General features: G+C 44.8%; 1 protein-coding gene across 1 annotated transcript in view; it reads right to left on the reverse strand.

Moving 5' to 3' along the window:
• POLG (DNA polymerase gamma, catalytic subunit) overlaps positions 1–13,616 on the reverse strand; it is a 1,518,109-nt gene that overhangs the window by 1,151,131 nt on the left and 353,362 nt on the right. Inside the window, exon 7 of the mRNA XM_044078211.1 lies at positions 9,336–9,518. Within this exon, the coding sequence (XP_043934146.1) occupies positions 9,336–9,518 (183 nt within the window). The remainder of the gene's footprint in view (positions 1–9,335; positions 9,519–13,616) is intronic.

The raw sequence follows: 13,616 nt of genomic DNA on the forward strand, positions 1-13,616 counted from the left end.
AGAAAAACTCAGTAAGTAGCAACATTCCCTCTAAATCGAAGGGGGAAGGGGGAAGGAGGGCGGGTATGTATGAATGTAGGCGAGATGGATCCCATACATCCGAAGTTATGGTAAGTACATAACTAAAAGATGTAATGGGATCCTATCTCGCCTACATTCATAACTGATGGGACAGCGTCCCTAGCACCTAAATCCCAGGTGGCTCATTGGAAAACACTCCTGAGAACTGTGGAACCAAAGGAAGCTCTACCCCGAGAAGCCACATCTATCTTATAATGAGAAATGAAGGTGTGTGGAGAAGTCCAGGCAGCGGCCGCACAGATATCATCTATCGATAATTTGGAGTGGAATGCTACAGAAGTAGCCATTGCCCTGGTAGAATGAGCCCTGACTGGGAAAGGTAGCTCTTTGCCGGACCGTGAATAAATGAAGGAGATGCAATCTTTAATCCATTTGGCTATGGTGGTTTTAGCCACCGGTTGACCCAACCTATTTTCCGCAAAGGACACAAACAGCTGATCTGACTTTCGTGTCTGATTGGTCCTACTTAAATAAAAACGCAGTTGTCTGTGAACATCCGACTGATGGAAAATATATTCTGCGCTATTGGAGAATTTGGGAAAAAACACAGGGAGCTCCAAGGATTGTTGAATGCATAAGGGGGATGGCTACCTTGGGCAAGAAAGAGGGATTTAACTTGAGGGATACTGTCTTTGTGAAAGGTCAAATAAGGAGGATTAGAACAGAGAGCCTGAAGCTCTGAGACCCGCTTGGCAGAGGTTATTGCCACCAAAAAGGCGGTTTTCCAAGATAGAAATTTTATATCACAAGTAGCTGCTGGTTCAAAGGGGCGGGCAGCTAAAGAAGCTAGAACCATATTCAGGTCCCAAGGGGGCACAGGATGGGCTATTGGGTGCCGAAGGAGCCACGCTCCTTTAAGGAAAGATTTGCAAAGCCTGTTTGCCATTAAGGAAGGCTCAAAGGAGACATGAAAATTAGAGATAGCCGCCAGTTGGACTTTAATTGTGGAAACTGAAGAGCCCAAATAAAACAAAGAAGCCAGGAATTCTAAAACCTGAGGTACTGGGGCGGTAAGGGGATCTATACCTCGTTGCTGGGCCCAAAGAGCAAACCTCTTCCACTTGCTGGAATACAGTTTAATAGTGGAAGGCTTGTGAGAAGAGGACAAAATGTGGATGACGTCTGGAGAAAAAGAGTTATCTCTGACTAAGGTTGGAAGTGGAGTAACCAAGCGGCCAACCTCAAGGACCTGAGGGAGGGGTGAGACTGTCCCAACTGATGAGTCAACAGGTCAGGCACCAGGTCCAGAAACCATGGGCCCTCCACCGCATACCTCAGAAGGAAGGGGAACCAAACCTGACAAGGCTAGTGTGGAGCGATCAAAATCATGTCGCTTCCTAGATAAATCACCTTCTGTATCACCTTTGGGAGAAGGAGAACCGGAGGGAAGGCGTAAAGTAGACCGTGGGGCCAACTGTGAGCTAGAGCGTCCCTGGGAATCTGCCCCTGAGAGGGAGTCAGAGTGAAGAACTCCCTGCATTTCGCATTGTGAGGGCTGGCGAACAAGTCGCAGCAAGGGAGGCCCCACTTGGCGAAGATGTTTGCAGCCACCCTGTCGTTGTGGGACCACTCGTGGGGCAACAGGAGAGTCCTGCTCAGCCTGTCCGCAATCACACTGGATTTCCCCGGAATGTGTGTTGCCACTAGGAAATGCTGGGTAGAAATCGCCCAATGCCACACTCTCATGGCCTCTCGGCAAAGAGGGTAGGACCTGGTTCCGCCTTGCTTGTTTATGTACCAGACTACCGACATGTTGTCGGATAGGATCGCAATAGTACCCCGGGGAAGAGCATGATGAAGTGCTTGCAACACCAGTAGCACCGCTCTCATTTCCAGGATATTGATATGTAAGCGCGTTTCGTGAATCTGCCACGTGCCTTGGACAGACCTGTCCAGATAATGACCCCCCCACCCTATCTGGGAGGCATCCGTGGTCACCGTGGCGACAGGAGGCTGAAGGGCAAAGGGTCGGTCCTGGTCCAGGTTAGACCGAAGCAGCCACCAACGTAAGTCCCGCCGGCAAATTTCGGTAATCTGGACCAAATGGTTCAAGGGAAGTTCCTGAAAGGACCATTGAACCGACAGTAGCCATTGCAGCACCCGCATGTGCAGCCTGGCTAAGGGGACTAGAAGAATAGTCGAGGCCATCGTGCCCAATAACTGCAGAATCAGTCTGGCCTGAACTCGTGATCTGGGTAACAAGGTTTGAACCTGAGACTGCAGGACCTGAATCCTTTCTGCCGGCAAGAATGCCCGCATTCTTCTTGTATCTAACTCTGCGCCTATAAAGGTAATACGCTGAGATGGCTGCAGCACAGATTTTCCCTAATTGAACGTGATTCCTAGTGAATGACCCAAACTGACTGTGGTCATAAGCGCCCGAAGTAATAGAAGCTTGGAGGTGGCAGTAAGGAGCCAGTCGTCTAAATAGGGAAACACTTGGAATCCTAGACTTCTCAAGTGAGCTGTCACTACTGCCAGACACTTGGTGAACACCCTGGGGGCTGTGGTGAGACCAAAGGGCAGTGCTCGGAACTGGAAATGACTGGTTCCCAGGCGGAAGCGTAAATTACTCCTGGACTCTTGACTTATCAGAATGTGATAGTAAGCGTCCTTGAGATCTATGGAGCACATCCAGACATCCTTCTCCAATAACGGGAGAATGGACTGAAGGGTGACCATTCGGAATTTGGATTTTTTTACAAAGCGATTCAATGAGCTGAGGTCCAAAATGGGCCTTAAGTCCCCTGTCTTTTTTGGCACCAAAAATAGTCTTGAGTAAGTTCCTGATCCGATCTGGTCGGCGGGGACAGGCTGGATGACTCCTTTTCTTAGCAGCTTTGAAACCTCGACCGCCGCTTGATCCTGCTGACTGGGTGGCACATCCGGGATTTTCCTGATAGGAAGAGGGGGGATCTTGATGAAAGGGATGAGATAGCCTCCGGTTATGGTTCAGAGCACCCACTGATCCTTGGTGATAGATTCCCAAGCCTGTGGGTGTTCTGCAAAACGACCCACGACTGGCTCCGGAGAAGCGCAGTCGGGCCACGTCTCAGGGACGGGGAGCATAGGATGGACCACGAAAGGAATCGCGGTCTCCAGAGTTACGGGGGCCTCTGCCGCCTCTGGGGCGGCGTCTTCCTGAATCCCCCCCCGCCTCTAGAGGGGGGATCACTCGGTGGAGTAGGGAAAGACCTTTGAGATTTCCTGAACCACATTTTCCCTCCTCTCTGGGCCTTGGGGTAAGGTCTAGAGGGAACGGAAAAACGGGCCCCCACGGCAGTCAAGGTCTTGCCCTCCTGCTCGCACCGAGTCAGTGTGTCCTTCACCTTGGGTCCAAACAGGGAGGACCCATCAAAGGGGGCGTCGGTGAAGGAAGACTTAAAAGCCTCCGCAAAGGGACACAAGCATAACCAGGCATGTCTTCTAAGAGCCACGCCTGTTCCCGCTGCTCTACTTGGCCCTTCGGCCGCATATGAGATGAGCCTCATGGACGAGTTGACTATCGAAGATAGGGTAGTCATCTGGGCGCCAACAGTTTGGGCTAACGCCTCAGGAAGATTACCCGTAAGAGACTCACCTAACTCTTTGAGGAGGTCCCTTTGGAGCCTGGTAAAATGACAAAGGTAATTCAGCGACCGCAGGGTAAAGGCCGCTGAAGAAAGGGTACACTTCCCGTACCTATCCATGCTCCTGGAATCCTTATTAGGAGGGTGAATAGACGTTGAAGCCTCTGCCACGTCTTGCTGAGTGGCAGATGCCACCACCATCGCATCTACTGCAACTCCTTTGGTCAAAAATTCCTTTTGAGGAGGGGCTGGGAGGAACTTGTTAGGCCTGGCGGGCAGCGGTTCCACAGAGTCAGGGTGTTCCCACACCCTTCGAGAAACTAAATCTAGTAATTCATCAAAGGGTGGAGACACCTAGGAGGCGGAGGGCTGGGCCCCAAAAGCCTTGAGGAAGACTGACTCCTCCGCGGAAGGGGTTTTGGACTGCCAATCGCCTCTCTGTCTCAGGATCTCGAGGATATCTGAGAATGATACATCATCCGAGGACGATTTTGGGACCCCTCCGCATCATCGAGGTCAGTATCTGAAGTGATAGACTCATCCTGGGAGTCAATGTGCTTCCTCTTGCACAATTTTTTTCTCAGAGGTTCATCTGAAGTGGATTCAGAAGGACCTCCCGGGAGAAGGGAACCCCCCAAGGGGGTATCCTCAGGCCCTGAGGCCCCACTGTCGTGGGAATGAAGCACACCAGAAGCACCAGTTCCCAAGTCTAGGGACGGTGAGGTAGAGACTTGCTGAGCCGGCAAGGACATGGCCAGCGCACTCCTCATGGCCTCAAAAGCAGGACCTCCAGACTCTACGGAGGACACCGGCTGAGAGACCACGACGGTACCCGGAATCCCTGCGGCCGACGCTCCGAGGGGAAGACTAGGAACCGAAGCTACCAGTTCCAAAGTTTTCCCCTCGGCCTCGACCAAGGAAGTCCCGGTACCGAACCCTGACGCCGAGGACAGGGTAGGAATGATGGTCGGAACAGAAAAGCTCCGAGGTAGTCTCGGTTCCGACTGGACAACTCTGCTCCGCTCTACCATCACAGACTCCAACAGCTCCGAGGAGGTTGGAGGAGGAATCGGATGCGTTGAAGTGGGGACCGGCTCCGGAGCCGAATGGGTTGGAGCCGAGACCATTTTTGCAAAAACCGGGGACTGGAAAAGCCTCTGGATAACTCTGTCCAAATCTGAGTCTGACAACCTGGAGGATTTAGAGGAAATAGATGGGGGCCGAGACGACTTCTCTCTCGGCTCCGATAGACCAGGGGACCGGCTCTGAAACGGCTCCAACACTATCGGCACCGGATCCGGAACCGTATGAATAAGCATCGTCGCTGAAGGGGACTTCGGGGGGGGGGGAGTCTGAGCTGCACACCTCCAACGGCTCCGAGACCAAAGGAGCCAAAGCAGGTGATTCGCCTCTCGATCCCCCAACCTGCGGCTCCGACACCAATGGAGCCGAGGGAAGAGGTATCGAGGCAGACCCTTCCACCCGAGGCTCCAAAGCCATTGGAGCCGAGGAAGAAGAGGTCGACCTATGCTTCTTGGAAGTCGGTTCCGACGGACTGGTCGGAGCCGACAACCTTTTCTTTTTAGAAGCTGGAGAGGAAGGAGAAGCCAATGCTTCCTCAAAGGAGGGCTTAATAAGGCCCTTAAGGATCAATTTATTTTTACTTTCTTGAAGGACCCTAGAGGAAAAAGCATGACACACACTACATGTCTCCTGCAAATGTTTTGGTCCTAAACAATATACGCAAACAGCATGGCTATCAGTAATAGACATTTTGTAATTGCACTTGGTGCACTTTTTAAAACCAGACTTCTGCTCTTTAGACATCCTATCACCCAAGTATCTTTCACCACAAAAGTAACCTTAAAGTAGGGCACGAGCCCTTGACTCAAAAACGGGACTGGCCCGAGATACAGAACACAAAACGGGCAGAAGCCCTCTAACTAAAACGGGCTAGCCCGATAAAGCAGGACGTACAGTAGGGCGCAAAACAAACCTAAAGATAGACAAAATCAACATCTTAACTCACAAATAAGGGCAAGGGCCCTCTAACTTAAACGGGCCTTGCCCGGAAAGTAGAGAAATACCAATCACACTGAAAAAGGTTCACACATACACGTAAAGCTGTTAAAACAGCTGTTTGTTAAATTAGTGAAGAAAACCCTAGGTCAAAAGACCAAAAAGTAATAAAAAAAACCCACTTGGCTCCAGCCAAGTCGAGACCACGTCTAGCTTGAAAAGCGGCAAACGAGATCTGGGGAAGCAGGCGTGGTGCATTCTGGGATAAGGGGTAGCCCAGCCAATTACAGACTTTGTTCTACTATACAGTGGCCGAGTCAGAGCCGATGGATCGGCTCCGAACCCATCAGTTATGAATGTAGGCGAGATAGGATCCCATTACATCCAATATTTTCAGAAAAGTTAAATTAAAAGGAAAACAAAACAACCAGTCAACTTTCTTGAAATACTGGCAAACTGCTACCTATCTAGCTAGCTCCAATACCACACAGGGATAAAACCCTAATTACAGCCCACTCAACCTGAGGATGATTAGCGGCTTGGCAACCTGCTGCGCCTGGCAAAGGATGGATAGATGAGTCTATCCTGAAGCAGACTGGGGTCCCCCAGTGCCACAACTGCTCAGAGAAGGGGCAATGATACAAGGCCTGGGGTTGGAGTTTGGCTAGCAAACCAGAAATGCAAGACAGTGTGCACTTGCATATGGGGAAGGCATAATGGCTCCTACAGTGAAACATTTTACATCCCTCACCTTGGGGGGGAGGGGTAGGTCCAGTGAGGGCACACATAACTCCCATGGCTGCCTGGGTAACTGACCCTCCCAATGATTCTAGTTCCTGTGCTAGGAATAGGTATAGGGGAATGAACGGGCTCAAGCACGGCCGGGGAAGAGACTTGATGGTCATCAGTCATGGGGGCAAAAGGCACACAGGAAAAAAATGCCACCTCTCTGCTTAGAAAAGAACCAATGCCACTACATTTCAAGTTCATTTTGCAGGCAGCGTATTACACTCAATATCATCCTGACTGCATGCAACTGTGAAAATGAATGAATGCACAGTACTGAGCTCTGCAGAATTTTTCAACCCATTTGAAAAGACTAGAATTTTACTTTTAAAGCAGAAAAAGGCTGAATACTCCCTATTTTAAGGAAGATGAGTTAGGCATATACATGCACACTAATACAAGGCTATACTACACTATGGAACCCTTTCAAGATTACAGTCTCAGTCTAGTTAGTTTATTACCATAAGGTACAAAAAGTGAATAACTGATAAAAGTTTAATGGTACCTGCACATAAAGGTTTCATGACATTGCTTGAAAATTACACATCAGAGAAAAAAATCAAGGTAAGCATTACTGTTTCCACTAGAGCAAATTAAGATTTTTGCACATTTCTCTCATTTAACACACAATATAAGACGAACCAGGAAACAGATGACAACACATACTTCTCATTTGATCATTTATACTTTATACACCCTCAACTGTAAGACATCATAGGTGTCAAAATCAAATGTCTCAAAAAAGACATTTAAGTAATGACACTAACAGAAAGCATTTTCAATTAATTTAAAAAGACTTTCAAGATCTGTGGCAAGATAAAAATGTAAACGAAGAAAAGAAAGGTAGTGAGTTTCTATGCACTAAACTTAACCTACGTGATATTAAGGAAAGAAAACAATAAATGCTTAAATTAACTGCACTGCAGGAAGGAGTCTTTTAAGAAGGCTATTAAGATAAGGGAAGAAAAATCCTTGCATTCTTATAAATGCATGACAAGTGCAAATTCAAGAATGGAACAATGTTATTTTTGCCATTCAAGTCTGCAAACCTCTTTCAATCAATTGGCAATTTGTTCCCTGCAGCACACTGTTTGATTGGCTAATAACTGCAGGTCCCCATGGCAGCCTGACATCTACAGTCTCACAATATCATCAATTGCACTCACATGCTCCTGTGTACTTGCCTATTGCAACTAGTATACTATCTACAGCTTGGTGACATAGATATTTCAGCCTGACTGTTGTATATAGCATTTCTTTCCTTGTCTAGGAGCCAGTAATACAGTAGGATGGACTGCCTCTCTGCCCTTGGATGAATTAGCAAGTGTCAACCAGTCACTTCCACCCTTCCTTTCCAGCTCCCATGTCACTAATTTCCTAGACTGATATCATGACTTTATTCCTCTATGTCATGGAGCTGGGAAGAAAGGGCTACTAATAAAATGAAAAAAAAAATCAGTGTGAAAAAATGTCTAAATTCACAGTGCAATGCTGTGTTCTACTTTAATATATATGTATGAAACAAATCATGGCAATGTCTGCCCTTGAAATTTTAGGAACCAAAACGGTAATCACTGAAAAAGTGAAACTACAAGTGTGAATGGGAAAATATTTAAATGATAGGCTGCAAAAAAATGAATGCAAGTATGCTCATATAGGTGCAATAGGACTTCTGCGGTGGTGCGGCGGTAGCGTTGTTACCTCACAGCAAGAGGTTCTCCCGTTCGATTCTCGGCTTGGGTTGGGAGTGCCTTCTGTGTGGAGTCTTCATGTGCTCCCCGCGGTCGAGTGGGTGTTTGAAAGACATGCGCTGAATGGGCGTGCCTTCGTTGAAGGTTTGGCGTCGGGCTGGCAACTCGGCACCATAAAAACCAACTGCCAATAGTGGACCGGAGTTCCGCTGTGGCGACCCCTAACCGGGAAAAGCCGAAAGACAAACAACAACAACAACATGCTCATATAAGTGCAATAAAAATAAGCTTGCAGCATTTGAAGCAAAGCAGTAACAATTCCAGTCTGAAATCTGGCAAGATGCTGTTTCAGACTTCTGCTTTTTCTGAAAGGTCCCTTATGCAGTTTGTCTTCAGGACTCACACAGTTAACAGCTAACCAAAATGATTAAAAACTAGCAGGAAAACCACAAAGAAAAGGACAAAAACAGTACTGGGTGATACAAGGTGGATAAATACCCAGTGCTTGAACTTCTGGGGAGAATAACATAAGCAAACTGCAGATTAGCAGCCAGACTACCCAGCTGACCACAGACCGACAAGTGTACGCTACAATGAGGGTGGGGGAGTTTAAATGTGCTGTGAGAACCTGTTTTAAAGAAAAGGCACACACAACAGACAGACACAGGAAAGAATTTGGGGTTGTATGTAATAATAGCAGCAGCAAGAAGTTGTAAAAAGTGTGAATCTCTAGCATTATTGCTAACTGTTCATTTGATAAAAACTGATCAAACAAGATGAACTTCAAAGGCCTTTTCTGTCATGATTACCAGAATATAATCCCACGTAAAGTTCTGGAACTGGAAAAAAGTAAATAAACACCCTACAGCTGTCCAAAATTTTCAGATTCAGGCAGGTGTACAGCACTTCAGTTATAGAACCTGTATACATGGCACATTTTAATTTTCTCAATTTTATTTCTAATTTTGCATAACACCACTACGACCCTACAAAATGCTCCTCATAACTAGGGCAGACAAGATTCATGCATATAACCTTCAGAAAAACAGATGGTGAGCTCTACTGGTCTATGTAGAAGGGTTCAGCACATCACCAAACAGCATCCCTAAAACTTCTCTCTTAAAAAATACTTTGTATTATTTATGTTTCATGTCCAAGGTGGATATTACACAAATAGAAAAAAAAATACCTGTTTTCATGAAGCAGCTGGCATGCATCATTGGCCAAATTCATAAGCGATTTCTTCATCTCTCTCTGTAACTCTTCATAGGTTGCTTGTGCCTCATCTAGATACCGTTCCCAGTTCTGATTGACAGGTAGATAACAGACACCCATTTCTAGCATCCCTGCAAATGTTACTGGGTGGGGGCACCTACATACAATAAAAATTATTATTATATAGTTGTAAGCATGTTTTCACAATACTGCTTGGTACACACGTCTACAGTCTAGCATTTCTCTCAAAATATCCTAAATGGACACAAGCTGGTCAGCCGCAATGTAAATGCTTGGTGATGAATGTTGGAGGCAGAAAGTGTGCCACCTGCAAAGGGATAGTTGACTGTGAACTATACGTTATTCCTAGAAGGTAAGACTAAAACTAACAGAGCACCCAAGAAGCACACACAAATGACAGTATTATATACACAAAGGTTAGTCCCCTTCACCCCTTGCTACTTGTAATTTCACCAGCAAATGTGATATTTGGTCCATCTAACATAATCGCTAAGGATTTCTCTCTTAATGAGGATGTTGTAAATAGCCTACAGTGTTAAACTCACCTGGGAAATTGGAGAAAAAAGAAAAAAAAAATAGCCGAACATAGTATTAAATTATTTTTGGAGTCTTGGACAGGCAGAGGACTGCATATAATTTAATTTTCTTCTCCATTACTCTGTTGTATCACATTTCAAGAAAGATTTCTTCCCCTTGTAAATATGAGTATCTGACAGACCATTAGCTGTGAAATATATATATTTTTACTTCAGAATTTGTGTTACTGCTCTATATTTCTCTGAATGCAGCTAAATAAGAAACTGTTATGGATAAGATGTCAACTTTTGTGAAAGGTTTATCTGGCACTGTGAAATGTTGCTATCTTTACTTTGCTATTTGCTATATGTACAAATTCAACTCACATGAAACTAGTTCTCAGTTACTGTGAAATGCAACAACCTGTACATTTGTCATAACTGTGATCCTAACTGCTGTCACTGCATTTGACTTGTGTTTCTAACAATGTTACTTTGTAGTTTGGCACCTGAGTCATGTATGAAAAAGGTCCTCCTACCAGCCAATCTACTTGATAAAGTATGAATGAATTAATAAATAAATAAAAACCAAAATTACAGTTGTGTGAAGGTATTCATTATTACAGCGGATGTTCAAATAAGAGGATCACACATACAGTAACACTCCTAATTCTTGGCTTTACCTGCATTGCAACTCCATAATGAAGCTGTCACTTCCCCATGCTGAGGATGCCAGCAGGAATCGCAGCCATAAATAGGACAGCAGATTTTGCCAATCTTCTGTGCTTTTCAGAGCTGGAAGCCCTCAGCAAGTGTGCATGAGAAACCCCAAGGAAACAACATTGGGGAGAAGAGACAAATTTAGCATTTACAAAACTAACAATGGTGCTAACACCCACAATAGTTAAAGAAAAAAAGAGAGAGAGAAAATGTGACTTGTACAGGTGGTATAATAGAACCCTTCCTCCCAAATGAATACAAAATTATCCAAAGTTATAAAGTAAGGGATAACGGCATCCTTCCCAAGCTTCTAACAGGGGGAGAAAGCAAAAGAGTAGAGATAAAATGATACAGCACAGATCGTCTTATTTGGACATCTATGATTATAGTCAGTAGCCTTGTATACTATGTCTAAGATGAGATCTATTACTGTAGTAACATTCTTCATACACGGTTGAGAAAGACTTCCAAGGTGGCTGCACACTGATCAACAGCTTAACTTCAGCTCCCCCATGTGAAAACAGAAACTGAGAAAAAAACTGTTAGTATGGGTAAAACTCAGTCACTGGATAATAGGATCATAAGAGGTTACTAGGCTATTGGCCCTGAGAGCCTTATAAGCCTAGCCAAGAGTTTAGCCCATGTTTAGACAAGTCAGCACCTGATGCTACTGTCCAGCAGGGACATGGGTGGAATCCCAGGGATGTATTTTCTGTTTCCCATCCAGTTATCCAGGTTGCGCTTAAAAAGGGTTAAAGAAGTACTCTGCTTGACGTGGGAATGGAGTCTATTCCACAGACGGGGGAGTCTCTGGGACACAAATCTGTCCCAAGTCCTATTGATGTCACAGACCAGGTTGAGGCCGAGCATGCGGGTTACTTGAGTGGAGCTTGACTTGCAGATATGCAGCAGTCTCATCACGGCGGGGTCCGAGATCGCCTTGTATGCTGCCAGGCAGTGGTCACCTCTGAGGAGTCTGTATAAAACTGAATAGAGAGATAGGACTTTTAGCCTATCAGTATATGGCAGATTTCTGGGCCCTGGATTCTCATGGTGAGGAACCTCTGTGGTCTCTCCAGCTGCTGCATGTGCTTTGCGAAGTACATGTCAACAGGGCATTGTACACAATAATGGGTCTTATGAGGGAAGAATATGGGGATGTTATGATGTTGTCCCTGGACGAGATACCCTTACTTATGAGGTGGGCCATGTAGAAGGCTTTCTGTACAACGGAAACAATATGGTGGTCAAAAGTCAGGTTACTATCAACCTGGGTGCCCAAATCCCTCTAGTAGATGTGGCCAATTTGGACTTGAAGTTTGATTTGGATGATTTCACTAGTGCTCTTATTTGCTTGTTCAGGCTAAGGAGAGATTGCTTCCAATTGGGCACCTGCTCTTTCTTGGTCCTGGGCAGCATTTTGTTCCTTTTATTATAGAATTTATTTATTGCAGATGCCCACCAGACAGGTTTACTCTTCCTTGCAGAGGATGATTTAGTCCTGTTGGGTATTCCTGATTCCATGCATCTATATAAATGTTCGTATAGTGTTTTGGTATAGTTCTGAATACTGGATCCAGTTCCTAGAGAGGGGGAGGGGGCTATGAAGCTTTTTGCACCATCCCTCAGGAGGCTGTAATCAGCTCTGGAGAAGTATTTTGTTTGACCCTAGCTAGAGGGAGGTCGGGGGAGATGGTGGTTTCAAAAGTGACCACTTGATGGTCGGATCTTACCAGGGAGGATGATATTGCAGGGATGCTGCAGTGGTTACTCATGTTTGTTAATACAAGTCCAAGATAATATCACCTCTTGTGGGGGTATCGACTAGCTGTTCCAAGGCATTTGCATTGACAAAATTGAGGAATCTCTGGTTATTTGTGTTTTGGCATGAATAGTTCTTCCAATCTATGTTTGGGTAGTTAAAGTCACACAGGATCAGGGTAAAGGGTTGAATCTTGATAGATCCGAAGAGGTCCAGACAAGTGGATCCGGCATCTTGAGTCAGATTTGGGGGCCAGTAGCTAGCTATAATTTGTATAGCAATTACACTGCCTGGGTGCCAGCAAAGAATAAATTTGAAGAACATGAGAGAAAATCAACTAGAAAAGGAGAAGAGTAAACTATGGCTGGGAAGAATCCTGCAGCTGATCGGCAAAAAAGAGTTCAAGTTTCAGCTTTGGTATGAAAGATGGCTTCCAGTAATACAGAGGAAAAATAAACTGAATGTACTCAGAGGCAATTAAAATAAATGAAACAGTGAAAGAATATTATCAATAACAATAGCTATATTATAATATATATATATAAAGTACTATATATATATATATATATATTTATTATATATATTAATATACTTACTATAATAATTATATTATAATAAGAATAATTAATATTATAACAGGTTCTATCCTATATGAACCCTCATCCTGTCCTTCTATCTCCAATTAAGTCTTCCTTCTATAACTCCCTCGTCACTGCTGCACTGACAGTAAACACCTCCTTCGGTTAAACAAACTCAACAAAAACATTGGTAAAACCCTTTACAAATACTCTTTAACCCATGTTTGGAACTCACTTCCTCTAAACACAAGAAGCATTCAGCCTAAATACCGATTTAAGAAAGAACTTAAACTTTTTCTCCTGAAGTCTTGGTCATGCCCTTGTCAAACCCCCATTTGAACTAGTCTCCTCTCTTCTCATCTTATCTGCTTCTCCCTATCAGCTTTTTCCTCCTTCTACTTGCTCTAGCAAACTGTATTCATACTGTACTCAGTGTAATATTCTCTAAACCTTTTAATTATTTGGCCTATGCTATATACTGTTCTCAAGTTGTACAAATTGTACTTGTTAACTGTTATTTTACCTATGCATTGTACTGTTGTGCACACATTGTTTGACTTGTACTACATTTCTGTGACTCTACTTTTAACATTTTGTAAATATCATAATTACTTGTATTATTTCTGGAGCTTTTCTCCTTGGGTCTCCACTGAAAATGG

Source organism: Protopterus annectens, chromosome 7.part0 (assembly GCF_019279795.1).
Source record: "Protopterus annectens isolate FY-2018-M chromosome 7.part0, PAN1.0, whole genome shotgun sequence".
NCBI lineage: Eukaryota > Metazoa > Chordata > Ceratodontiformes > Protopteridae > Protopterus > Protopterus annectens.